Source organism: Haliotis rubra, unplaced genomic scaffold (genome assembly GCF_003918875.1).
Source record: "Haliotis rubra isolate DU_JTF1 unplaced genomic scaffold, ASM391887v1 Scf32, whole genome shotgun sequence".
Lineage (NCBI taxonomy): Eukaryota > Metazoa > Mollusca > Gastropoda > Lepetellida > Haliotidae > Haliotis > Haliotis rubra.
Genome location: NW_025766991.1, coordinates 1,663,805 through 1,690,490, shown reverse-complemented (window position 1 = coordinate 1,690,490; position 26,686 = coordinate 1,663,805). Strand labels below are relative to the sequence as shown.

Below are 26,686 nucleotides of genomic sequence, written 5' to 3'. Positions count from 1 at the left end.
AGGGACGTTATGGATACCTGATGGGTGCAAAGCGACCCTATTTCTGGTCCAGGTTACGCTTAAACTCTACCACCACCATGGATACTTGACTGACTTATAGAAAGATGAGACCTGTCTATACCATACATCTTACACCTACCAATGAACTTATTCTTAAAGGTCACATGCAACGCAAAACACAACTTTGCAGATTCTGATACCTTTCGGTATGGACTTACAGTAACAAATTATCAAAAATGCAAATTCAACTTATAAAGTTGAAAAATAACGTGATGAAAAAACCCCCGCGAAATTGGAGTTCAAACAATTCACTAATTTCACCCCAGCTGGGGTGAAAAGTGGTTTCAACAGCTGTGATTTGGTTCGCGCGGCTTGAACCGGGAAGGTGACTCATAAAAACACAGCAAGTGATGCGTGCAAGGATTATTGCTGTGGTCGAAGTTAGAGAACAAAAGAGGTTTCTTGTGATTACAAGCATCTTTGGTCTGCAGTAATCAAAATACACTGGTCCCATACTTTTTCTTATATGTTTTCACATCTTGCTTTTTGGGGGTTGGCAGATTTGCAAACCAAGTTTTCAAGAAATTGTAGCAGTAGAAATACTAATTTCTTTGTTTAAAATTGCTCAGCTTGTAAACTGAAATCTTTTAATACATGTCTATAGAAACATAGAAAAATATGTTGATTCTGATAAGCAGTCTCTGTCACAGACAAAACTCAATGTCTGTTTTATTGACACCTATGTGTCTGCCTGCCTGTCTGCTAATGACAATATGCAATACACAACTTCAATCATTGACCACATGCAATTTGAACTTGAAACGTATCAGGCTATACACCATAAACAAAATACATTGATTTATGGCTCGTGCACCTGAGTTCTGTAATTACACAGACAGGCAGGTGTGATACTTGTACACATGACATGTTATTATGTCTGTGGGATGCAAACAAACAGCATCCATTTTTCTCGGATGACTGGACTGGCCCGGAACCGGTGCAAACTCAGATTGTCCGTGTCAAGTCCTGCTTTGTACTTGAATGAACGACAGTTTCCAGCCACGCAGTAGTTCACCATCTCAGTATTTGTTGATTGGATCGAACGCAAATGCAGAAGAAATGAGCATGTATTTACAAAACCCAACATCTCTATATACACACACACAATGAGCCCTCAGCGTATCGGCAAATGAACCAGCCAACGAAAGTTTCGTAACACTTGAGTGCACACCCACTCTCTCTGACTGGGCTCGGTCTCCCGGGTGCTTCGTTTCGAGGGAAGTAAACCCAAGTACCAAATATTGCACTTTTGATTTGCGCTTGTACGCTTATAATTTTGTTTATTTGTTTTTCATAATCAGCAATGTATATTACATGTCATGAAAAAGTGATAATTGTGTTTTAATTATGTTTGTTTTTTTAGTTGCATGTGACCTTTAATAAGTGGTAATTTGCAAGTTTTGCAAACATCCTGCCTGATAATAGCTTAAATTAGTTGTAACTTACAACCTGTCATGACTAAAACAAGCACTAAGATCTGATTTTAATGAAACTAGGTCTATTGATGTCTCCTTGTGTTGTGGTGCACAAATTTAGAGAGAGTATTTATTCACTTTTGTTATTGGTTTAATGTTTTGTGTTCTGAATATTAATTCAAAGCGGAAAACTGTGATGTGCACAATTCGCAGAATCCACGAAACTTATATCTGTTTATTGGCTTGGTCTACTATTGCCAGATGTGATTTTATATGTGTGTACTTCCCAGGGAGCCCAAGACAAGCATCAGCATCATCATCATCATCATCATCATCATCATCATCATCACTGTTTAAAAATGCTTCAATCCCTTGCCTACAATTCAGTTAAAAATAACTGCAAATTGTTCTTTGAAACTATTCTATAAACAAACGACTAGTTCAAGGCTGAAGATCATTAAAATTGACGATATATAAAAAATATATCATCTTTGATATCACATGTTATGTTAAACAATTATGAAATAACTTTTAAATAATATAAAAACATTTGATAAACTGATATGTGCATCAACAATACGAAAAAAAAGATTATGCATGTCAATAACAATTATAAAATCAGAAATATTTATATCACAGAACCTTACAATGTTATTCAATTGCATCAAGGTAGGGTTTAGGGTAGTGATAGGCACCTCACAGCTCTGGTGGCTAGGGGAGAGGAAATGAAACAATACAAATATTCCAGATTTGTTCTTTTGTTAAAAGGTATCTAAAGATGGTGCTGTGTTATTAATCTTGTCTCATCAGCCTAAATGTTTAACATACACATATGTATGCACTTGGCAGAACAAAGAAAGTTTGTTTCAGACTTTAATGTTTTGTCCAATACAGGCATCAATTTCTAAGGGTTCATGGATGTGTAAACTAATTTTCTAAAGTCGTGAGAAATAGTATTTCTTCACAATTAAGACAGACATTTGATAAACTGTTATCATCATATAGCAGCTGGCACTTTGACAAAAGGTGGTTAACCCAAAATCAAGGAACTGAGTTAAAAAAATCATGAAAGCTTCAGAAGAAAATCACCTACAGAACATATTATTGCTTTGGTTGGTGGCCTAGAAATGGTCAAGTCAGGACCAATAAACCAGTGGTTGATATGATGTGGCATTACGTAAGTGTGATATAAAGAGTGAAAGTGACATGGTAGGTGATAAATGCTCCCACCTTAACAGAGTGTAAAAATGCAGGCAATAGCCTTCCTTCTTCAACTGAAAATTAAGTAGACTTAAGACACACCTACCTTTGAAAAGTTACAGAATTTGAATACAGAGCTGATGACATCCAGGCGTAATTAAGTTGTCAGTCTGTACAAACATGGCACATTCGGTGACATCATTTGACGTACAGCAATAATTTAGAGAACCTTTTATGTCTAATCATCCCAACTCTCGATACAAAGGACATTAGTATTAAACTGCACCAGTAATGTTACCTTCTGTAGGTTCCATCCCGCTGCCAGGCCAGACCCATCGTGCTCAATTCTGAATTAGACAGACATAGACAATTCTTTATTACCCTAAAAGGAATTCGTTTTGGATCATAATATTCATTTTGGATCAAAATAAGAACAAGGTGGACTCAGAGAGTGAGTGAGTGAGTCAGGTTTAACACAGCCTTAAATGGTGCATCAGTGATCAGCTTGATGGGTAAATAAGTGAGTGAGTCAGTTTAGTTTTACGCCGCTTTTAGCAATATTCCAGCAATATCACGGCAGACACCGGGAATGGGCTTCACACACTGTACCCATGTGGGGAATCGAACCTGGGTTTTCGGTGTGATGAGTGAACGCTTTAACCCCTAGGCTACACACACCACTTCCCCAATGGGCAAATGACAAAAGTGAAGCAGATTATCAAACTATTTAGAGCAAATGATATTGTCGAGATTTTGCTTTTAGATTTCAATTACCTAGGTTTGTTAACTTCGTAAATAAAAGAACCACAGTAAAAACTGAATGTTTTCTGATTAAAAACCAAAAATGTTCTTCAAAAGAATCTTGATACAAGGGCTCCTGAACCCCCAAAATTCCTGGATCCGCCCATGCCCACACCATCTCAGTCAGCTAATCACTCTCACTCACTCACTCACTGACTCATTAACCCACCCACAAATTCATTCACTCACTCTATCATCCAGTCAACCACCCACAAACTCTATTCAAGGTATTATCAGGCACAACTAGCTTTTCATGAGACAATACTCTAATTCCTTTAAAGTAAATAATAACACTGACAGTGTTTACAACATTACCTGATTCGTTTAATTTCTCCAATATCTTTGATCCTGAACTTGAAATGGTCTTCACTGTTCCTCTCAAAGCGTTTCTTGTTCTTGTCATCAGGGAGATGCAACTTGGGACTCATGCCAGACTTGCCAAATAGCGTCAAGTAAACCTTGGCATCCGTTCCTGCCATCTTCTTGTGTCCAGTTATCACAGTTATCTCCAGTTCTGTAAAGTTGAGAACATTGTCAATCAAATATACCATTTTAGCATCTGGTCCAAACAATTACATCATTTAAAAGACAAAATATTATGGATGTCAACTTCTTCTCTATTCTGGGCTATTCCTTGCCCCTTTGAACACCTGTAGATCATGTGATGATCGTCCAGAAGATGAATTGTGCTTCAGCGTGATGTTTACAAGCCATATATTAAATTACAATATGTGTCCGGTTTGAAGGAGACAAAACAAACCTGCATACCTCGCTCAACCTTCTCCTTTAGTGAGGCCTCAATGTCTCTCTTGATTCGGAAGTCGGCATGGTGCAGGGACAGCCAGTTGTTGCACACAAACATCCAGGACTGGTCAGTCAGCATGTTGGTGACCACTATGTACTCCAGGTACCATGCATGCTTTTTCTCCAGGCCATCATGCTGGACACACAAAACAAGTAATGTCAGATTATAGGTAAATACTAGCAGTGTCACAGTGTTAGATTATAGGTAAATACTAGCAGTGTCACAGTGTTAGATTATAGGTAAATACTAGCAGTGTCACAGTGTCAGATTATAGGTAAATACTAGCAGTGTCACAGTGTCAGATTATAGGTAAATACTAGCAGTGTCACAGTGTCAGATTATAGGTAAATACTAGCAGTGTCACAGTGTCAGATTATAGGTAAATACTAGCAGTGTGTCAGATTATATAGATAAATACTAGCAGTGTCACAGTGTCAGATTATAGGTAAATACTAGCAGTGTCACAGTGTTAGATAATAGGTACATACTAGCAGTGTCAGATTATAGGTAAATACTAGCAGCGTCAGATTATAGGTAAATACTAGCAGTGTCTTACTGTTAGATTATAGGTAAATACTAGCAGTGTCAGATTATAAATAAACACTAGCAGTGTTATAGTGTCAGATTATAGGTAAATACTAGCAGTGTCACAGTGTCAGATTACAGGTGAACACTAGCAGTGTCACAGAGTCAGATTATAGGTGAATAAAAGCAGTGTCAAATTACAGATGAACACAAGCAGTGTCACAGAGTCAGACTACAGATAAAAACTAGCAGTGTCACAATGTCAGAATATAGGTAAACTCTAGCAGTGTCACAGTCAGATGTCAGATCATATACAAATATTCATATTTATCAATATTATTAACAACATTTTTGGAAAGGGCCTAAACATCATGTTGCAAGACCATGATTATGTGTAGGATATAACATGACCCGCGGGCATTATTGAAAAGTAAGCCCGCTTCCCACAGGAAATGGGCTTACTTTTCAAAAATGCCCACAGGTCATGTTATATCCAACTTATAATATACACTGACCGAAGATATAATTTCAATATTTGGTATTTACTGTTGAAATCAACTGGGATGAGACTGGCAGCAGACACCTTGCCTTGCACGTGCAATGCACATGCTCTGCACGCGCTACCCGTGTCCTGCACGTGCGCTGCCCGCACTACACGTCTTGTGAGGAACACACGGTTCATGCTGACAAACAATCTTATTCTTCACAGCGATCCTTCTTATCCTGGTGGATAAAACCGCCAAGCTAGTAAGCGAAGAGTTGCAGGTTTGAAACCAGATATCGGCACTATATGTTGGAAGTTTTCAATAATGTCATATTTTACGATGGCATTCAGTGATAGCAAGACAAAGTTATATCAATCTTAAAAACAAGAAATATTGAAGTAATATCTCGGGGCAGAGGGACAATATTGAAGTAATATCCTGGGGTAGAGGGACAATATTGAAGTAATATCCTGGGGCAGAGGGACAATATTGAAGTAATATCCTGGGGCAGAGGGACAATATTGAAGTAATATCCTGGGGTAGAGGGACAATATTGAAGTAATATCCTGGGGCAGAGGGACAATATTGAAGTAATATCCTGGGGCAGAGGGACAATATTGAAGTAATATCCTGGGGCAGAGGGACAATATTGAAGTAATATCCTGGGGCAGAGGGACAATATTGAAGTAATATCCTGGGGCAGAGGGACAATATTGAAGTAATATCCCGGGGTAGAGGGACAATATTGAAGTAATATCCTGGGGCAGAGGGACAATATTGAAGTAATATCCTGGGACAGAGGGACAATATTGAAGAAATATCCCGGGGTAGAGGGACAATATTGAAGTAATATCCTGGGGCAGAGGGACAATATTGAAGTAAATATCACGGGGTAGAGGGACAATATTTAAGTAATGCCCACTAATCGACGGGCCATTGGGATACGACTAGAAATACTGCCTTGTGAGAACAATAGTGACGTCACTGTCAGTTTATAATGAGTTCTAATAGCACAATCCAATAATAATCTTTTTGGAGTGTGTGAATATTCAGGATGGAATATTTTCTGAAAAGTCCTTATAAAACAACAGTTTATACAAGAATACAAATAAAAAGATATCATCAACATATATATTACCATTATCCATTTCAATTTTTCTTTTGGTTCTAAGGATCACAAGGATTTGGATAGCCTGTGAACACAGAATACAAAATAAGGGCTCCAGATACAACATCAGCCTCATTTTTCAATATATGAGTACTGAAAGACACATTTAGAAAAGTCTTGTTCAAAACTTGGCTGTTCATTCAGCTATCTTACCTCAATCGTAGATGTAGGTGAAAGGCTTTCCAGCTATCTTACCTCAATCATTGATGTAGGTGACCTTTGTAGAAGAATGTCTCCGTAGTGCCCCTCATAAAACAAAACATTGAAGACCCTCGACCTTTCTTCAACTGTGTGCAGCTGTATCGTCTCTTCCATGTAAACTTATATGTACCTGAAGATAGTAAAACAAAATAAAGTGCATGGTGAGGAATGTGTAAGTGCAGCCCAATGCTGCCTAGTTGAGTTGGTTGTGTATACCACAGAGTGTTGGCTTCATATGCTTCCATATGATACAGACATTTAGCCTTGGAAAAAAAATATGTACAGGTGTAAAAAAAAAATCTTGTGGTTCGATTACCCGGCCGACCCTTAAATTCTGGTGCCGACCCTATTTTTTTTACGAGGTAGGAATAAAATAAGCTCTCATATGCCATTGTTTTGTCCCGGCACCAACGGACATCGGTCATTTTGATGGAGATGGAGAAAGTCGACATGATGGCTGCAAGCTTGACTGAATAAACAATTACACATTGATAAATGTGTTTTTAGTTCGTACTTTACTTCTAAAAAAAAATTATAAAAATAATTCCTTCCTACCTACCTTAAATTTTAAAGAGATGTTATTGGAACCACAACATATTTTTTATTTGGCCTTTCATGCAGGTCCAATAATAAGGCCACTTATATAGCACTGAACTCCACACCGTACGGGCATGCTCTAAGCACATACAATATGACATTACTACAGCGGCTAACCCAAGCTGCCTATAAGGAGCTAGAGGGGTAATAGTCATATGACTTATCCTACCGGGTACCCATTTTCTGCTGGGTGAACAGAGGCAGTTTTGAACAAACTCACTTTCTGAGGATGAGACCACATGTGCCATGTGTGCTTTATTGTGGGGCAGGACAGAAGTCCTAGAAACTCTCAGGAGTCAAGCTGCCAAACACGGTCACCCATTCAAATATATAGCTGCACTACGCCTAACTGTGGTGTAAAATCACATTCACACAACAATACTGGCCAATGTTTGGTTTAACATTGCTTTCAACAATAACTACAATAACAGGCTACTGGATAACAAGAATGATCTCCAGAATAACTCTTATTATTACTTTATAGACCTACATTTGCACTTGTTCCTGCGTTTGCCTTTGCGCTGGTCACCACGACGATGCGGTATAAGATCTCTGCTGGTGCTGTTGGCTCTTCAACCTTCACCTTGACTCTAGGCGGGGGTGCAACATAGTTGATACGTGGCTTTCGAGGCTTCAAGGATCTTTTTGCTGGTCTCTGTCAAAAAAGCCTTTTGCCATAGAATGTAGATATGATTTGAAATAAAACCAGACATCCATAAACAAACAAGTTTTACATCACCCTTAAGAAATAATTTTGTAAAATCAGTTTTTTACACAGGTCTTTGTATTTCGTACATATTTTAACATAATTTTGTACAAATGCGATCCTAAAATTTCCAAACAAATTATCTCATCAATTAAAACATTTGTCTTTTTTCACCGCCTTGTGATCCAAATTTTAACTGAAAAACTAAACCATTGTTTCTGCTAGTGTGTATTGTGAAAACAATGTGGACTCTTGCAACAACCTAATCTGCCACCAGCAGAAAATACAAGAGTTAATTCACTAAAGCTTGTCTAACTAATCACTGGAAATCAATTTAATTAAGATATATGCAGTAACCACCATAAACTGAGATTGTTACTCACAGAATGAAGGAGATGTCTTTGATGTTCCTCCAAAGTGGAACACAGGTAGCAGAAATTATGTTGAGCTGTAAAAACAAACATAATCATCACTTTCTTAATGAGAATATTATCGCCCTCCTACTGACAAAGTTAATTTTGTAACATGTTTAACATGCTCACACATTCTGCAGACATATTCAATAGTGTCAATAGAATGTTCTTAGTATAGTGACCACCTAATTTTCAATACGGTAATTTCAAAATGTAACCTGGCTACCCCACCGCCCAAATGTAACCTGAGTGTGTGAGTTTTATGACTACTGACAATTCCCTCTACCTTTGGGGCTTTTTCAGCATGCCATCCATCTCAAGGATTTTCAGGACATTACAGCAACCAATCAAACATTAACATGAAGGATAGGGTAAGGGAGGTAACTCATATTAGAAATCAAAGCCAGTGACAGTCTTATGGACATGTGACATCCTTTCCATCAAAAACATTTGAAGGTTTCTTTTGGTATCAATCAATTTTTCAATACTGAATTTCTCGCAAAATGGATCATAAATCAAGGGAATGGCTGCCCTGTTGATTTGCAAACCCAAAATGGAGGCTGGTTTGGTACTTGCATCCTAAATGGCATCTTAGATGTAGTTAATAATAATAATAATGAGTGAATTTGTAACGCGCCAATCTCCACGCCAGCTGGTATGCTCATGGCGCTACAAGTAAAGTTATTTGGGCGAGAGTCTAGACAAAGTACTTCTTAAATAAAAACGTTTTGAGGAGAGTTTTGAAGGAGTGCAGGCTTGGGGCTGTTTTGAGATCTTCAGGCAGAGAATTCCATAGAACAGCTGATTGGTAGGCAAATGATCTGAATCCAAATCGTTTTAGTCTGTATCTGGGCACTGTGCACAGAATTTGGGACTGGGATCTGAGAGTTCTGGTTGGATTATACTGGCTTTCAAGTTCACACAAATAGGATGGCGCGATAGCGTTAAGGCACTGGTATACGAGTACAAGAACTTTAAACTCAATTCTAGCTGAGATGGACAGCCAGTGTAGGGATCGTAGAAGTGGCTGTATATGTGCAAACTTTGGAGCAAGACACACAATTCGAGCTGCAGTATTTTGTAGTTTTTTGTAACTTTGAAACAGATTCATGTGACACACCACACAGTAGGCTATTGCAATAGTCCAGACGTGAGAATATCAGTGTTCGTACTAATGCAGCGGCAGCTTCCTGGGATATAAGATGCCTTACTTTGCCGATGTTTCTTAAATGAAAATGGCATTTTCGACATAGCTCTTGTATATGACAATCCATACTCAATGTGGACTCTATCAAGACACCCAGATTCTTGACCACAGGTACAAATGGTATACTTTCGTGACACACAGACATGTGCGTATCCCCTTCTTTCGTCACCATTGCATCCGACCAATAAGCATAGCTTCTGTTTTATCTTGATTCAACTTTAATTTGTTTGTTGACATCCAGGATGCAATCTGGATGGTGCATGATTCTAATTTAGCCAGTGGTTGTCTATCATCAAGATTCAAACATTCTGACATCTGAGTATCGTCAGCATACATGTGGTGATCGACAGAATTATCATCAATCACATGGCCCAGTTGGGTGGTGTACAAAGTAAACAGATTGTGGATCCAATCAAACTGGCATATGGAAATCACAGGGTGGCATCCTGGGGTTTGTGTATGTTTACCAAAATGCTCGCCCAAGGATAACTGTTAATATAATGTAAAGTGAATACAACAAAATCTATGGACCTGTGGAAGTGATATTCTCGCTGGCCAGGCTGTTTGTTGACTGGGAAGCAAGTGACTGCATAGAACCAAATGAAGCAAACATCACACCTGGATCGTGCCAGGACACCTTCTCCCTGTCAGGTGCTGTGACTTGATATACCTGAGCTGAAAACATGCAGGATGTGGATCTAGTTTGACATGCAGTGATTCTACGCATAACAACATAATCAGGTGTTCTTTAACATACAATCGGTTTCTGAGGAAATACCGAAAAAGTACTTTGATTCTGGTTAAAATAACTAAATTGTTTGCAGATTTCCTGAAACCAAACGTGTAGTGAAATTGTTCAGAGAAATGGAAATTATGTTTTGAGTGAGTGTGTCAGTGAATGAGTGAGTGAGTATGGTTTAATGCCGCTTTTAGCAATATTTGTGCAATATCACGGCAGGGGATGAACTTCACACATGGTACCTATATGGAAATAGGGGTGGGTATTGCAGAGAATATTCATATTGCGATATATTGCGATGCGAAAGCATGTATTGCGATTTGCATTGCAATATATTGCATGAAGTATTTTTAAACAGAAAACTACTTATAATCGAGTTACTGCTTGATTTATAGAGCAAAAACACAACAAAATCACTATGCTTGATTAAGCTTTAATAACAAATTTTAATCATGATAAAATAAAAATGTGAATATTTGGCACAAATGAAACAAGGAAATATCCAAAGATTTCCGAGTGTTACAAACTTTTCCGAATGCATGTCAAAATACCGGTTTTTGATCAGCGTATCGCAATACGTATCGTTTTCATGTCTGAACCGGTAAATACCGGTAAACCGGTTATATTGCGCAGCCCTATATGGAAATCATTAGGCTACCCTACCATCCCTATTAGCTTTTGAAGTAGTGATTAATAAGTATCCTGTCTCTAACAACGAAAAACATAACTGGCGCCCGCTGCTCAGAATATTGAAGTGCTTGTAATTAATAATTAATCATTTAACTGTTTCATTCATATAACATATGTTATATTTGGGATTACACTTTCTTAGTAAAGTACAGATTCTAGTACTTTTGTTGGGTTGAGTCCCATCCGGTATTCAAACCCACACCCTCAGAGTCAGGCACCTAATCGCCAGCACACAAAGTCAGACGCCTAGACCAATTAACACTTATCAGTGGAAGCCGTGGTGGCTGAGCGGCCTAGGTGTCTGACTTTGTGTGCCTGCGATTAGGTGCCTGACTCTGAGGGTGTGGGTTTGAATTCCGGATGGGACTCAACCCAACGAAAGTACTAGAATCTGTACTTTACTAAGAAAGTGTAATCTCAAATATAACATGTGTTACATTTGACAAATTCCTAAATGGCATTGTGTATTTTATGTTTCATTCACACAGAAGAAATCATTTACTGGAATTGCATTTTAAACTAAGTATGTGCATTTAAAAGGGACCAGATAAGCTAGCTATATCCGTGTTAATTCATTACGCATTGAAAAATTTGTGTTGTACAACACGAATTGTGTACTTTTTATTCTTGTAATGCTATAACATCCATTTGAAAATGACCATCGAACAATGTATGTCAGTATAAGGATCTGACACTGAGCTGACACTGAGTAAAGTTGGTTTTGATTAGGTTAACATAAGGGTAGTAATATCAGATATTAATTATATACTTAGAGTGAGTAAAATTGAAATATAATTTTAATGATATTAGCATTTGTTAAGCTATATCCGTTGCAGGAATTCTGCATGTTTCATTATAAGTTTGGCAACCTGTCATCTATTTTTTCAATTTGAAATGTATGATAAGCATTAAGAATTCTGCATGTTTGAATAATAGCACTTTTATGGTATCATCATCAATGCTCATTTTAATGAAGGGGGGTAATTGATAGTGTGCTAGTGGTTTGTATATTAAATTACACTCTTGATAATTAAAAAATAGAAATGTCAAACAAAAACTTTGTGAAAGTGAATAATAGTTTTCTTGAACATTTTGAACATCCATCAGACATCCAATACGTGTGTGTATTTAATCATGGTTATGGAAAAAGACTTAAGGAAATGAGTTTTACCCAAAAAGATGAATAATACCGCATTCTCATCTATTTCACTGATGCTGGCTGAACAATGTAGACAGGATCAAGCCAAGGGCACAGACATCATCGTGATTTCATTTATGTACTAATCTGATATATAAATTCCTTCGTGAAAGCCTGAGACACATCAATGGACAAAACGACAAACAAAACACTCAACTATGAACCAAAGTTAAAGAGTGAACATGACAGAACGAAAACATTTTCATTCCAATCTAAGTTAACATGACGACGTGTACCTGAAGCCGGTCTGCTGTCTGTGTGCCAATGTTCAGTTCCGTACTCTAGACATGGGTCCAATCTCATCATTGACGATTTAATCCTCCTGATATTGTTCGATGTATTTCGACACAGGTTTTGCAACCCGTCACCGTACAGTTTAGTGTTGATTGGCCCAGCCCATGTCGCGTGCAGATCATCGCTCGATCCTTCTCTCACCATCATGTATTGAGGCTTTCTCTTCCATATCTCTGACGCCATGTTTACTGAGCTTCTGACAGAGAGTACAGCACTTGTAACAAGTTGTATTATTCAAATTGTCTTCAGAAGCGACGAGCGAGCACCTTGCTGCCTATTTTCACACCATGATGTTTACTTCCGTTTCCTAGGTACAACAGTTCCTTGTTATGATACACGCGAGTTTACTGAAAGAGTTATCTCCCTTGTTAAAAAATATATATTCGTTGTAAGTGTACTGTAAGTCACAATAAAGCATAGAAGGTTCTCGCTCTAAAAACAATACGCACACTTGTTTACTCTCCCTGATTGATTCGGAATTTCTTGAATTGTATTCTTTATCAATCTGTAAAGTGAATGTTTCTAAACTTAGAAAGACAATATCATCTTTGAAGCATGACCCGTGAAGATCCGGCTTTGAATTAATCTTCAGTAACCCATGCTTGTCGTAAGAGGCGACTAACAGGATCGGGTGGTCAGTCTCACTGACTTGGTTGACCCACATGTCATCGTATCCCAATTGCGTATATCGATACTCTTGCTGTTGATCACTGGATTGGCTGGTCCAGACTCGATTATTTACATAATCGCATGTAGTTGGAATATTGCTGAGTGCGTCGTAAAACTAAACTCACTCACTCACTAAGAAGCATGATATACCAGTTATTTCACCATAGAGGTCCCTTTTTAAAAGCAGATTTCTGAGGGAACAGAACCTGTTCATACTCACCTGAATAACTAACCTCATTTGTTGATCCAACCTTACATTAAAGAAATCCCTGGTGGTTAAAGTTTGGCTACTCCAAAGACCCGGGTTCGAATCCCCACATGGGTACAACAACTAACCTCATTTGTTGCTGGAATATTGATCCAAACCAAACTCAGTCAGTCAGTCAGTTAAAGAAATATTTTCACAGACATGACATACTCATGTTACCAGTGGGTCTTTTAAACAAAGACGTGTACTAGGGGGGGTCAACAATTTTGTACATAAGAATATTTAAAAAATATGCTTAAAACTTATGGGAAGGGGGAGGGAGTAATTGATATTGTACATGGTATGCAAGGGGTACGTAAATCTTAGGGGCGTTGGTCATTCACATTGTACATGCTTCTGCCTAAAAAATCATCATCACCCCCAAGCCATAAATTATGAACGGTCCCAAGTAATACTATTTCTGTACCTTAAATGTACTTTAGGCTATACCGGAATAAATCGTCATTGTCATAATAATACTAAAAGCTGCGAAAACCCCATCTCACTCTCCCTGTCCGTCTTTGTCAATATCAATCTATAACGTATTCGTGATAACGATCGGGTGTCATTGCGTAGATCGATGCTCATGCTGTTGATCACTGGATTGTCTGGTCTAGACTCGATTGTTAACAGACCGCCGCCATATAGCTGGAATACTGCTGAGTGCGGCGTAAAACTAAACTCACTCACTCACTCACGATCGGGTATCAGTTTTGCCATTTATTTGAGTGTACGAGTGTCAATTTTGACATATGTTCGTGTATATGGGTATCAGCTTGGTCATCTGCCCATGTATAAAGATAAGTTTCCAAGGTTACATGCCTTCAAACTTAATTACAGTATAGTACCTTTCCAATTCTTTGAAAAGTTCCAGTATGTTAGGTGTTATGTTATAGATGAAGCACATTTACACTCTGATAACATTATTTACTCGTACTGGCATGTGGGCATGTATATTAACGCCATGCCAAACGTGGACTGTCAAAACAGCTTTGAAAGCCTGGTTTGGATACTCCTCAGGAAGTTGAGAATGCTGGATGTTAACATTATTGAACCAATATAATATTAACCAATATAACATGATATTCATGCATGAAATATCCGTCAATTCGTTGTACTCGTTCTTTTCCATTATTTTTTTAATGACCAAACAAACGAACTTGTTTTCGCAACCTGTTTGGAAATATGTAGTCAGAAATGAGCATGTAATTATTTTAAAACTCAAAATGAACACCAGCTGCAGCTGCTCGATAGTGCACATTGTCAAACAAAAGCATGTCAGTTCTAACGCCGTTTTCCCACCAGACATCTGTTGCGACTCATGAAACGTCAAGATCAATGCATGTTCCGTTTCTGAATACAGTCCAGAATTTATCATTGATCTTGTTTGAAACATCTGTTACACCTTCATGCGTGCACCTATTTCCTAAAATCATTTCATCCGACACAGAACACAGAAAATCATCATATCATGAAGATATATTTCATTTCGGCATGAGACGTAGGCCTAGAAAATTAAGCAAATTACTAATAATATGTGTTACAGGAGCTCTTGTTTTATTTTTTGGACCTTTTTGCTTCCAAGTCCCGAGTCCACAAACCCAGGGCATAGATCGCCGAGTACTGCACGAGCGATATCAGGTAGGTCTACGTTTTGTGTATTGATTGTATGACTATTGTGTATTGGTTAGCCAGTTGTATGGAGTTGATGACAAGGTTTAGTGGACTTTGCCTAGTCACGTTTTTATCAGCAAGCGTGTATACGTTGAGAAGTCTTTTTAAATATGTTTTATCAATAAGACAGATGACTAATACACAAATGTTTATCGAAAATCATTTTTGGGAGTTGTCTATTTAAACTGTTAGTGTTGTCTTATTGGAGTACTGCGATATTTTTATTAAATAAATGTTTATTTGGATAAATGTTAACCGTTATTTTAAACATAACGGTACTATTAATAACGAGGTCAATCCGTCAATTGTATACATTTGAACGTTAACGTATGATGTCATATGATACAATGAACTTCATCATGTCTCCCGTTTAACGAGTACAACGCTCTGTTGTATGATAATAATAATTATCTGAGTGAAAGAATATAACACCCATCTATCTCAACTACGGTTGCTTGTTTTATCCCGCTATTTCTAAACAAATATACCTCTTTTCTAAGTTGGGTTATGTATCAATATTAACGTATTGTCACTGCCCAAGATTACCCATTGATAAAACTATCCCATACTACCTCTTCATAACACTATCTAATACTTCTTCATAACACTGTCCCAGATAACCTATTCATAGTTGTATCCAATACTACGAATAAATAATGATATCCCAGATCTTCTATTCATAATTCCACCCTGATTTAAAGTTCATAAACATATCGGGGCGGTGGGTAGCCTAGTGGATAAAGCGTCGCTCGTCACGCCGAAGACCCAGGTTTGATTCCCCACATGGTTACAATGTGTGAAGCCCAATTTCTGGTGTTCCCCGCCGTGATATTGCCGGAATATTGCTAAAAAAGCGGCGTAAAACTAAACTCACTCACTCTCAAACATATCCCGCATTGTCGATACTGTCCAAGACTACCTATTCATAAACTACCCCAGAATATCTATTCATAATTCTACCTGATGCTATCGATTGATACTTCTTCCTCAAACTACCCAAAACTACTATCTCAGAATACCCGTTCAGGATGCTAAACTACACTCTCAGTTCATAACACTGCCCCATACTTACTATTTTTCTAATGTCCCAGGGCACCTATTCACAATACTACCCCAGAATGCCACTACATCATACTTGCCCCGGCTACCTATTCGTAATACTGTCCCAGACTTCGAAATATAAGAACCGCAGAACCCCGCTGACATAATATCGGAAAGGGATATTAATTTGTTTGAAACTCGCAATTGTTTAACTGACAGTCGCTGCAAATTAATATGGACAGGTACCATGCTTTTCCGGACCCCAGTTATTCGAATTCCTCTCTTTTCTGGTCAGTCATTATGTAATTCTCGATTATTATCATTTGGTTTCATACCCATGAAGAACTGATCTTCAGTAACCCATACTTGTCGTAAGAGGCGACTAACGGGATCGGGGGTCAGGCTCGCTAACGTGGTTGACATTATGTCATCGTATCTCAGTTGCGTAGATAAATGCTCATGCTGTTGATCACTGGCTTATCTGATCCAGTCTCGATTCTTTGCAGACCGCCGCCATATAGCTGGAATATTCCTGAGTGCGGCGTAAAACTAAACTCACTGCTACTACATTTGGTACATGCAGATGTTTACTGTATAACTATTTTAATCATAAATATAACGGCTTACTTAATTATTTAGTCATTATGATTTTTGCATTCTTGAACATTTTATCTTTTTCAGAAAAACAAATTCATTGGTCCATGTGACGAGGAAGTTAAGCTGTGTGGCAAAGACAGTATAAAAGAGGGTGCCGAAGAAAGAGGTGAGGGTGGTGATGAAGGGGGAAGCATCGACTCAAGACCACTGGCTGTGTTCAAAGATGGCGTAATCGGCAACTACGAAACATTTGACCCCGCCAACCGTACTGGTCCAGGTATGCGAATGAATGAATGAATGAATGAATGAATGAACGAACGAATGAACGAACGAACGAACGAACGAACGAACGAATGAATGAATGAATACCGTCGCCATATAGCTGGAATAGTGTTGAGTGCGACATCAAACAAAACCCACCCAAATCATTTCCTACAACAATGTGTGCAATTATGTTAATACATGTGAATGGCGTATGTTGTTGTTGCATGTACGTATATGCTTATGTTTTTCTTCAATGTTCGACTCCTGCAGGCGAATACGGGGAGCCAGTCATCACCAAAGATGAAGAGAAGATAGAGGCTGAGATGTCGGCAAGAGAGTTTGGGTTTAACCTGGTCAATAGTGATAAGATAGCCTTGGACAGAGCACTACCAGACATCCGCCTGAAAGAGTGAGTATATGTAAGCCAAGTTCTTTCTAAGATTCGGCTTGATGGCTATTTTCACTTGAAAAAATAACCCTACTATGAAATGTTGCAACCTTTTAATGACCAATTGTATTAATTATGTCCTGCCCCGCGAAGAAAGTGAGTGCAAAATATGGCTCCATACCAAAACTTGATTCATGTGTCTTGAGCTTTCACGTTAAATTTTAAATGTTGACAGAAGTTTATCCTTGCTGAAAATTCTGCCCACTTTACCGTAGTGTTCAAGAAGAGGTTCAATTTACTTTTAGACTGTATCTAAACGTATTAAAAATTACGTAACGTTTTTATTAGAGAATTGTTTATCTTTTAGTAGAGATTTGTTATGGCTATGGAACTTGTCTTTGCCCTTTTTAATATCCCAGTACGTTACAGTTTCAATGTTATACTAACTCATTCGAATCACCACTTACCTCTGATGATCTTCAACGTGGTACGACCCGTGAAGATCCGGGGTACAATAGGTCTTCAGCAACCCATGTGCTTGCCATAAAAGGCGACTATGCTTGTCGTAAGAGGCGACTAACGGGATCAGGTGGTCAGTTTCGCGGACTTGGTTGACACATGTCATCAGTTCCCAATTGCGCAGATCGATGCTCATGCTGTTGATCACTGGATTGTCTGGCCCAGACTCGATTACTTATAGCCATATAGCTGGGATATTGCTGAGTGCGGCGTAAAACTAAACTCACTCACTCACTCAACGTGGAACATTTGTTATGCCATGTCATCCGATGTCATGCCATTCAGGAACAAGGCTTATGAATAACTTCAATAAATGCTACATGGCCTTAACCGCTTAATGTGAACCGTTATATGTGAGCGAGTGAATAACATTTTATGCCGCTCTTAGCAATCACTAATAAGGTTTAGACATTTCACCCACGTGGGTAATCGAATCTTCTTCAGACGAGCGAATGTTTTTTTTAATGTTTTTTTTGACTATGCTACTCACATCCTTACTCGATCCATGAAGACGTCTTTCACTTTTAGCATAGATTGCAAGAGAAACATTTGTGATAGATGAATGAGTTATTTCCACCCTTCTATCTCCCAGATGCAGATACTGGCACTACCCTGAGAACCTCCCCACCGCCAGCGTCATCATCGTCTTTCACAACGAGGGCTGGTCAACCCTGCTTCGGACAGTCCACAGCGTCATCAACACCTCACCCACCCGGCTTCTGAAGGAAGTGATACTCGTCGACGACGACAGTGACAAAGGTAACTCCGTTGACGGATCTACGTTGAGACATTTACAACCTCAGAGACTCCAAACGAACGAGAGACTCCTACCAGAAGGGGAGCTACCAGAAGGGGAGTGAGAGTGAGGTTAACGCCGCTTAGTTTTTGTGGCTTTTAGCGAATAGAGTAGTTGATCAGTAGGGCTTCTTTGTTGTACAGTGAATGAGTGAGTGAGTTGGGTTTAACGCCGTTGTGTTTTATGTGGCTTTTAGCAATATTCATCAGGGCTAAAGAAACCACAATTCTGCTTCGAGCATTATATCCATGTTGGGAATCGAAGCCGATCTTGGACGTGACGAGCCAACAGGTTACCCCCTGTAGGCTACCCTTACTGCTTTAGATGAAGAAGAAGTAGATGAGGAAGAGTGTGCACATCTGTGTGTCATAGTCTTCCGTCAGCGTGGACCATTGCTTCTCAAACTGTCAAACAGTGGTAGTTCTGGTCAATTTCTAAATATTGTTGAAATATTGGATTGCGGCGTAATGCAATAGTTGTTCATCTTCGCCCACAGAGCACCTGAAGCAGCAGCTGGACCTGTACGTCAAGCGGTTTGAGGGCCTGGTGAAGCTGTACAGGAACGACGAGAGGGAAGGCCTCATCAGGAGCAGGACCAAGGGGGCGCTGCTAGCTACTGGTGACGTCATACTCTTCCTCGACGCTCACTGCGAGTGCAACAAGAACTGGCTACCTCCTTTACTATCAAGGATAGCCCATGACCGGTAAGAGCCGACATGACAGGAGATAACTTGAAATCAATGAAATTGTTCCAAGGGTTGATAAAATAACTTTTAGAATGACCATAGTTCACTATATCGTCAGTATATGTCCTGGTTCAATGCTTTGCTAAATCCTCTTTTAAATCAAAATGCAACAAAACATTATGTTCTTGGATTGTTCACGGTGAAATTGTATGCATCTTCCGGACACAGTAGTAGCAACTTCTTATAGCAAGCATATTGGACAGAAGGATAGATGGTTGGATTTATGAAAGGACGGACGGAAGGATGGATGACGGGTGGATGGATCTATGGAAGGATGGATGGACGGACGAATGGGTGGATGGATGGAAGAACGGGCGGAAGGATGGATGATGGATGGACGGAAGAATGGGTGGGGGTGGGTGGATGATGGACAGAAGAAAGGGTGGGTGGGTGGATGGATGATGGATTGACGGACGGAAGGATGGATGACGGGTGGATGGATCTATGGAAGGATGGATGGACGGACGAATGGGTGGATGGATGGAAGAACGGGCGGAAGGATGGATGATGGATGAACGGAAGAATGGGTTGGATGATGGATGGACGGAAGAATCGATGGGTGGGTGGGTGGATGATGGATGGACGGAAGGATGGATTGATGATGAACGGAAGGATGGATGGATAGCATTGTGAACCTGTCTAATCTTCAGTTCGTGACCAACAAGTCAATATGGGTTATGTAACCTAAACTTGTTACTTCTAGAACTATTATGGCTGTTCCTATAATCGATGGCATCGACTGGACTAAGTACACGTACAGATCTAATTACTACGGCGTTCACTACCGAGGGATATTCGAGTGGTCATTGTTCTACAAGGAAAGCCTTTTACCTGGCCAGGAAGAGGGACGAAGAAACTACAAGAGCGAACCTTACAGGTGCAACCCATTCCAATACACGCACCATTGAGTCGAAAATACGTTTGTCTCGAAGTAAAAGTTTGGTCTGTGCGTATTCCGTATTTAGTCATCATTTTGCGGTTGTATCGAACCAGTAATTATGTAGGTCCTTTCAACTACGACACTAAGGTATTTCAGTGTACGAGCATTTATACGAAAACAGGGTAATACATTTTTTCTTATGAAGGCAGTGATATGTTTAGGCTATTTATATTTTTTGTAATTAGGCTCCTAATAATATAGATGGATGGTAATTCATAACTGTTTTCACTATACGTGTTTTCTAATTTGTTTTTTCCCCGAAACATATCAAATTTTACCTGTGATTTGTTGAAATTGGCGTTAAAACTGGTTGGGTTATGTTAGCTAATTGATTACCTTTTAAAGGAAAACAAGCTCCTCGTTTCATGACCTCCCCTTTTTATCACAAGATCTCCTACACATGCTGGAGGCCTGTTTGCCATGGACCGGAAGTTCTTCTTTGAATTAGGTGCCTACGATCCTGGTCTTGAAATCTGGGGCGGGGAGAACTTTGAACTCTCCTTCAAGGTAACGATTTCAGACTTTCTCAAACGATTGTCGTGAATATGCGTCAAAGCTGGATAATACAATTAACCGTTAGAAAGTATAATTGTGTTGACGGGTTAATAAGTGTCACATTCATATATCTACTATGAACTCGCCACTGAGTTGGTTGACACATGTCATCGTATCCCAATTGCGTACACGCAAGAACGATGCTCATGGTGTTGATCACTGGATTGTGTGGTCCAGACTCGATTATTTACAGATCGCCGCCATATAGCTGGGATATTGCTGAGTGCCGCGTTAAAACACCAAACCAACCAATCGTCACTTAGTATAATGGATTAGAACATTTAGAGAAGCATCACACATGTAACAAATGGCCCGGCTTTTCGGCGAATATAATGGCACTACCATTGATTCCTGATTCTTCCACAGATCTGGCAGTGTGGAGGCAGTATCGAGTGGGTGCCATGTTCCAGGATAGGACACATCTATAAGCAATACACAATAGACAGAAAGATTTCATTGTCGTACAGGATCCCCGTTACCAAGATGGTAATATCTCCATCTGCCGTCTCCTCATCTGTGTTACTTCTTGTTTGTTGTTTAACGCCGCACTCAGCAATATTCCAGCTATATGGCGGTTGTCTGTAAATAATTGTGTCTGTGCCGAACAATCAAGTGATCAACATCAACGGGCATTAGGATACGATGACATGTGTCAAACACGTCAGCGAGTCTGACCACCCGATCGCGTTAGTCGCCTCTTACGACAAGCATGGGTCGTTGAAGACCAATTCTAACCCGGATCTTCCCGGAAGAGGGAATGATCTAAGCGGTCGACATTGGTTCTGTATAGGATTATTTGACAGACTAGTCAGATGCTCGTCAGCTTACAATGGGTTAAGTATTGGAGTTGCATATGGTAGTTTAAAAACTAAATAAAGTTATTAAGCTATAAAATATTTTGGAAATTAATCAGATAAACCTAGAATTATGATCAGCAGAATGTAGAGCCAACTTCAAGCAGAGCATACGTCACGCCGAAGACGCGGGTTAGATTCCCCCATGGTTGCAATATTTGAAGCCCATTTCTGGTGTCCCCCGCCCTGATATTACAGGAATATTGTTAAAAGCACTCATTCACTCACTCACTCACTGATTTACAGGAATATTGCTAAAGCACTCACTCACTCACTCACTCACTCACTCACTCACTCAAGCAGAGCACAATTGAGTAACAAAGTCTCTGTTGACTGTGATTATATATGAATAATTCTTGCTCTATATGTTCTTGTAATTGCCAGAACTATATGCGTGTGGTGGAAGTTTGGTTTGACGAGGAACACAAGGAACACTTCTATAACCTGGAACCATGGTTACGAGGGACGCCACTGAAGAATCTACAGCCGCAGCTGGAGTTCCGGCGCAAACACAACTGCAAAAGTTTCAAGTGGTTCATGGACAACGTGGCATTTGAACTTCTTGAACAGTTTCCGCCTCCTCCCAAAAATGTGGAATGGGGCCAGGTAGGGCCTAGTATTTGTGTTTGTTTGCAATATTCCAGCTCTGTGGTGCCGGTCTGTACATAGTCGAGTATGGACCAGATAATCCAGTGATGTACAGTCAAGATATGGCTTGAATATTCCTGAGGTACCACACAATATTCCCTTCTCAGACAAATATATCTGGTTTATCCTTAATTCAATCCTGGACGTTAATCACAGTACATAACACATCAGCATTTGGGCTACATACATTAAATTCATACCTTTCTAAAACAAAAAAACTTGACAAATGAAATGTTCCAACATTATGAGCATGGATCTATGCCACTGGGATATGATGACATGTGTCAACGAAGTAGGGAGCCTGATGCCGTTAGTCACCCCATATGAAAATCAATGGTTTAAGAGCAGTTTGGATATGCAATTATATTAAATATCAAATAATCCTTTTCTGGAGGGGCGGAGAGATAGTCTTGTGGTTAAATCGTTCGATCGTCACGAAGCCACGGGTTTCATTATCCAGATTGGTACAATATGTGAAGCCTGTTTCTGGTGTTCCCCGCCGTGATATTGCGAGAATATTGCTAAAAGCGGCTTAAAAGCGTACTCACTCACTAGCTGGAAAAATATTTTCTTATTTTGAAGACGAAAGCGATAAGACTGACAGTTTTGTAGTACTTTAAGATTAACTTACTTGTAGCGGAAGGGGCAGGATTCTGATATTCTATGATATTTATGTTTTGTTTTTTTTATCTTAAACATCAATGATGAATGTTTGAAATTTCCAACATTTGATCCGCGTGAGCTTTGATGTGGAGCACATTCGTAGTTAACAGACGTTAATTACTGTTCATTGCTATCTGCCAGATTCGAACCATGGTACTCTGACCAGTGTTGGACACAAGTCAGAGAAGGGAAGTTAATGCTGATTCCTTGTGCCTCTCGACCATATAAGGAAGCACAGGTAAGTTTATAGGTATTTTATAGTAATGATTTTTAGACTTAGCGAGTGAACTTGATTCGACGACCTGTCAACTTGATGTAGGAGCCAATTTTCTTCATCATATCTTTGCTTCTTTGCTTTGAAGCGTTCCTTTTTGTTTCATTTGTTGCGTTATGCCGCACTCAGCATTTGTCCAGCTGTATCACGTGGCCATGGTGGTAATGAGTGTGTGAGTTTAGTTTTACGCCGCTTTTAGCAATACTAAAGCAATGTCACGGCGGTGGACACCAGAAATGGGCTTCACACATTGTACTCATTTGTGGAATTGAACCCAGGTCTTCGGCGTGACAACCGACCGCTTTAACCACTAGGCTACCCCACTGCCCCAAGTATGTGATGAAGGTTGGACCAGAGAAACAAATGGTTGTCAAGTGTCGCGTTCCACGCCATACGCACTGACATGCAATCAGCCAGTTCAACGAGTTTATTTATTTATCTGTCCAGATTTGTAAAATGAGAGACAACAGTAAATTCACAAATATTTTACAAAATACCCAAAATCCTTTAAAAGGAAATTACTTTTTAATAGTCGAAAACTTGGAGCTCTACGACAATTATCCAAAATGTGTAAAAGCATTATGTCACTGTCTAGCACAAACAACATCTTTCACAGTTGAACAGTGTACTCTGCTATCTGTTCTCATTTTATTGTATAACTGTATATTGAGATGTATATCATGTAAATGTTGTACCCTCTAATAGCGGCCAGAGTATAATGTAAATGACTTCGATATATTTGTAGTTTTACCGACTAGATGTGCACGGTAGACTGACCCAGGGGGAGAGATGCCTGTTGCGTACAAAGGACAATACATACCCCCAGATATCCCGATGTCCCGAAAACCCCAAAGGATCCTGGCAATATATTAAGGTGAGGACGGATTTATATATACTATAGGTATATGTGATTCGTAATAGTTAGAGCATGACTGGGGGTAACGGAAATTCAAATACATCGACGTTGATTTCGAAAGAATGAGACCAATAGATTTCGTTTTGATGACAAATGTTTTTAACTGTTAGTAAGTAGAGTGAGTGTGCGTTCACACCGCTTTTAGCAATATTCCAGCAATATCACGGCGGGAGACACCAGAAATGGCCTTAACACATTGTACCCATGTGGGAATCAAACCCGGGTCTTTTGCGTGACGAGCGAACGGTATAACCATTAGGCTACCCCACCGCCCCATTAGTAATTAGATCAGACCGAGGAATATGGGCAATGAGTGGTAATATTTCACTCCAAGAAGGTCTTAAACGCACAAGAAAAGTTAAATGAATATATCTATGTTGATGTTAAGCTTTCTTGTAAAATGCTAAGTCAATTACACAATGAATGCACATGCATTTGAAAAAGTTGTTACACAATGCTTTTACAGAAATTGGCAATGTATATTTATTATTTAATATAGATTAGAAATATAACTCCTCAGCGTAGACATATACATTTGATTGACATGGATCAAGTGTACAGTAATCACTTCTCATTTAAATATACAAATAAGTAACACATATATTCCCTGCTAAGTTTATCCACAATCATGAATCTAAAAGCTATGGAAAGGAACAGAAGTGATTACTCTACACTATCCATCAGGGGTAGAATAGGTCTTCAGCAACCAATGCTTGCCACAAAAGGCGACTATGCTTGTCGTAAGAGGCGACTAACGGGATCGGGTGGTCAGGCTCGCTGACTTGGTTGACACATGTCATCGGTTCCCAATTGCGCAGATCGATGCTCATGCTGTTGATCACTGGATTGTCTGGTCCAGACTCGATTATTTATAGACCGCCGCCATATAGCTGGAATATTGCTGAGTGCGGCGTAAAACTAAACTCACTCACTCACTTTTATTTTGCACCTCAAAACTCCAGTTAAATAAAGGCAACCTGTAAAATTCTTGTCTATGGAAACCAAACATATGGTTGATAGCATGAACGACACTTATTTGTATGGTTATTGCAAGGATCTTTTCTGTTTCAGGATACACAACAAATCAGACACAACGCGATACATATGTGCGTCCAGTTCGACGAAAGGACAAATTTTCTGTTCTTCGGGAAATGTGATATCAATTCTAACGACCAGAAATGGATATTCAAGCAGATATACATGTGGATGTGATGATACCCCAGCTTAGAGCTGATGAAAAAGACAATAGTTTAAACTGATCAAAATTCCACATGCAAAAGGTACAAAAATGCCTCCTGTTTCTATGGGAATGCATAAAATCCGCCTTTTATCACCCATCATCAAATTACAGAGTCTATTTCATCTGAAAATACAGTCATCTGAAGAGATCCATCTCAACTCATCTTAAAGATTTCGCTGCGCGGGTTCAACCAGGAATAACTGAGGTGTTGTTGCAGGATCTGGCACAGTGTGCATGTATGACGTGAATAAGAACAGGGCTCTACCGTAATTTCTGTTATTCCAGAATGTGTGCATGAAGTTCAACCCTTGTCAATAAAAATCAGTGTTTCGATGGCATCCTATCATATTGAATCATAATTTATTATTACTGTTCCATTGCAGAAAGAATACATAATAAATACATTTATTATAATAAATACACGCACCGTATTTCCTCTAATAAGCGCCGGGGTTAAGCAGCGTTATAAGAAATAAGCGCCAGGCCTCTAATAAGTGCCGGGTACGTTTTTTAATAAATGTATTCTTCCTTGATCCAAAAATATATATATTAAGGAATTGTCCCTAACTTTGACGTAACGCTCACTAACAATTAATTACGGTACACACAGTAAGCGCAGTAAGCGTCGGGCCTTTGATAAACGCCGGGTCTGGAAGTCCGTTGAAAGAAATAGCGCCAGAACGCTAATTAGAAGAAATACGGTATTTATTAGATATACCTTGTGTGTCTACGGACACTGCGTATATTTTGTCACGATTATCCGAAAGTTTTGATGCAACTAAGTTTTCTTATGTCATGTCATGTCATGTTGAGAATGAGTGAAATCATTTGTTAGTTCAATTAAATGTGTGGTTTGTATCAAATAAGTGTTGTGTTTGATTACATAGTTGATACAACTGGGTGTACAGATGACGTCTAAGTCGCCACAAATCGTTTAGCAGAGTTACGCCCCTTTGGCACCCAGAAACCTGATTAGACTCCTGGCTCAGCTCGATTATGTTCCTAGTTTATTTCAGCACCAGACCTGTGATTGTGGGGTTCATAAAAGTGGTAAATCTCTAAGACCATCACTTTGGGCTTTCCTCATGCATTCAGCTGGAATTTAACTGGCATGCTGCTCACAGCGGCGTTGGGCGTTGGGGTAGCCTGGT

At 39.4% G+C, this 26,686-nt stretch overlaps 2 protein-coding genes across 3 annotated transcripts; one reads left to right on the top strand and one right to left on the bottom strand.

Annotated features, from left to right (window-relative positions):
- Positions 1-2,913: 2,913 nt before the first annotated feature.
- Positions 2,914-12,801, bottom strand: LOC124283737 (lipoxygenase homology domain-containing protein 1-like). Its single transcript, XM_046719761.1, has 9 exons — positions 12,447-12,801; positions 10,115-10,258; positions 8,347-8,411; positions 7,748-7,912; positions 7,375-7,393; positions 6,674-6,790; positions 4,245-4,451; positions 3,792-3,990; positions 2,914-3,022 (listed from the first exon to the last, which is right to left on the bottom strand). Exons 1-9 carry the CDS (start codon positions 12,685-12,687, stop codon positions 2,914-2,916), a joined length of 1,266 nt encoding a protein of 421 aa, XP_046575717.1. The 5' UTR covers positions 12,688-12,801.
- Positions 12,802-14,831: 2,030 nt separating this feature from the next.
- Positions 14,832-26,398, top strand: LOC124283674 (N-acetylgalactosaminyltransferase 7-like). 2 transcript variants are annotated; one of them, XM_046719674.1, is made up of 12 exons: positions 14,832-15,061; positions 16,817-17,009; positions 17,267-17,405; positions 18,496-18,662; positions 19,196-19,403; positions 20,149-20,322; positions 20,775-20,892; positions 21,307-21,426; positions 22,179-22,400; positions 23,247-23,343; positions 24,125-24,253; positions 25,367-26,398. In XM_046719674.1, exons 1-10 carry the CDS (start codon positions 14,915-14,917, stop codon positions 23,265-23,267), a joined length of 1,509 nt encoding a protein of 502 aa, XP_046575630.1. In that variant the 5' UTR covers positions 14,832-14,914; the 3' UTR covers positions 23,268-23,343; positions 24,125-24,253; positions 25,367-26,398. The 2 variants fall into 2 exon arrangements, with proteins under 2 accessions (XP_046575630.1, XP_046575632.1); XM_046719676.1 differs by lacking the exon at positions 21,307-21,426.
- The last annotated feature ends 288 nt before the right edge of the window (positions 26,399-26,686 follow it).

Excerpts from the sequence above, each read along its gene's own strand:
- LOC124283674 (XM_046719674.1), top strand. The coding sequence starts at position 14,915 with ATGAGACGTAGGCCTAGAAAATTAAGCAAATTACTAATAATATGTGTT. Across the intron at positions 19,404-20,148 it reads TCAAGGATAGCCCATGACCG|AACTATTATGGCTGTTCCTA; the intron begins GTAAGAGCCGAC and ends TGTTACTTCTAG. Across the intron at positions 20,893-21,306 it reads ACTTTGAACTCTCCTTCAAG|ATCTGGCAGTGTGGAGGCAG; the intron begins GTAACGATTTCA and ends ATTCTTCCACAG.
- LOC124283737 (XM_046719761.1), bottom strand. The coding sequence starts at position 12,687 with ATGGCGTCAGAGATATGGAAGAGAAAGCCTCAATACATGATGGTGAGA. Across the intron at positions 7,913-8,346 it reads AAAGACATCTCCTTCATTCT|AGACCAGCAAAAAGATCCTT; the intron begins GTGAGTAACAAT and ends CTTTTTTGACAG. Across the intron at positions 4,452-6,673 it reads GACATTCTTCTACAAAGGTC|CCTATAATCTGACATTACTT; the intron begins ACCTACATCAAT and ends TGCTAGTATTTA.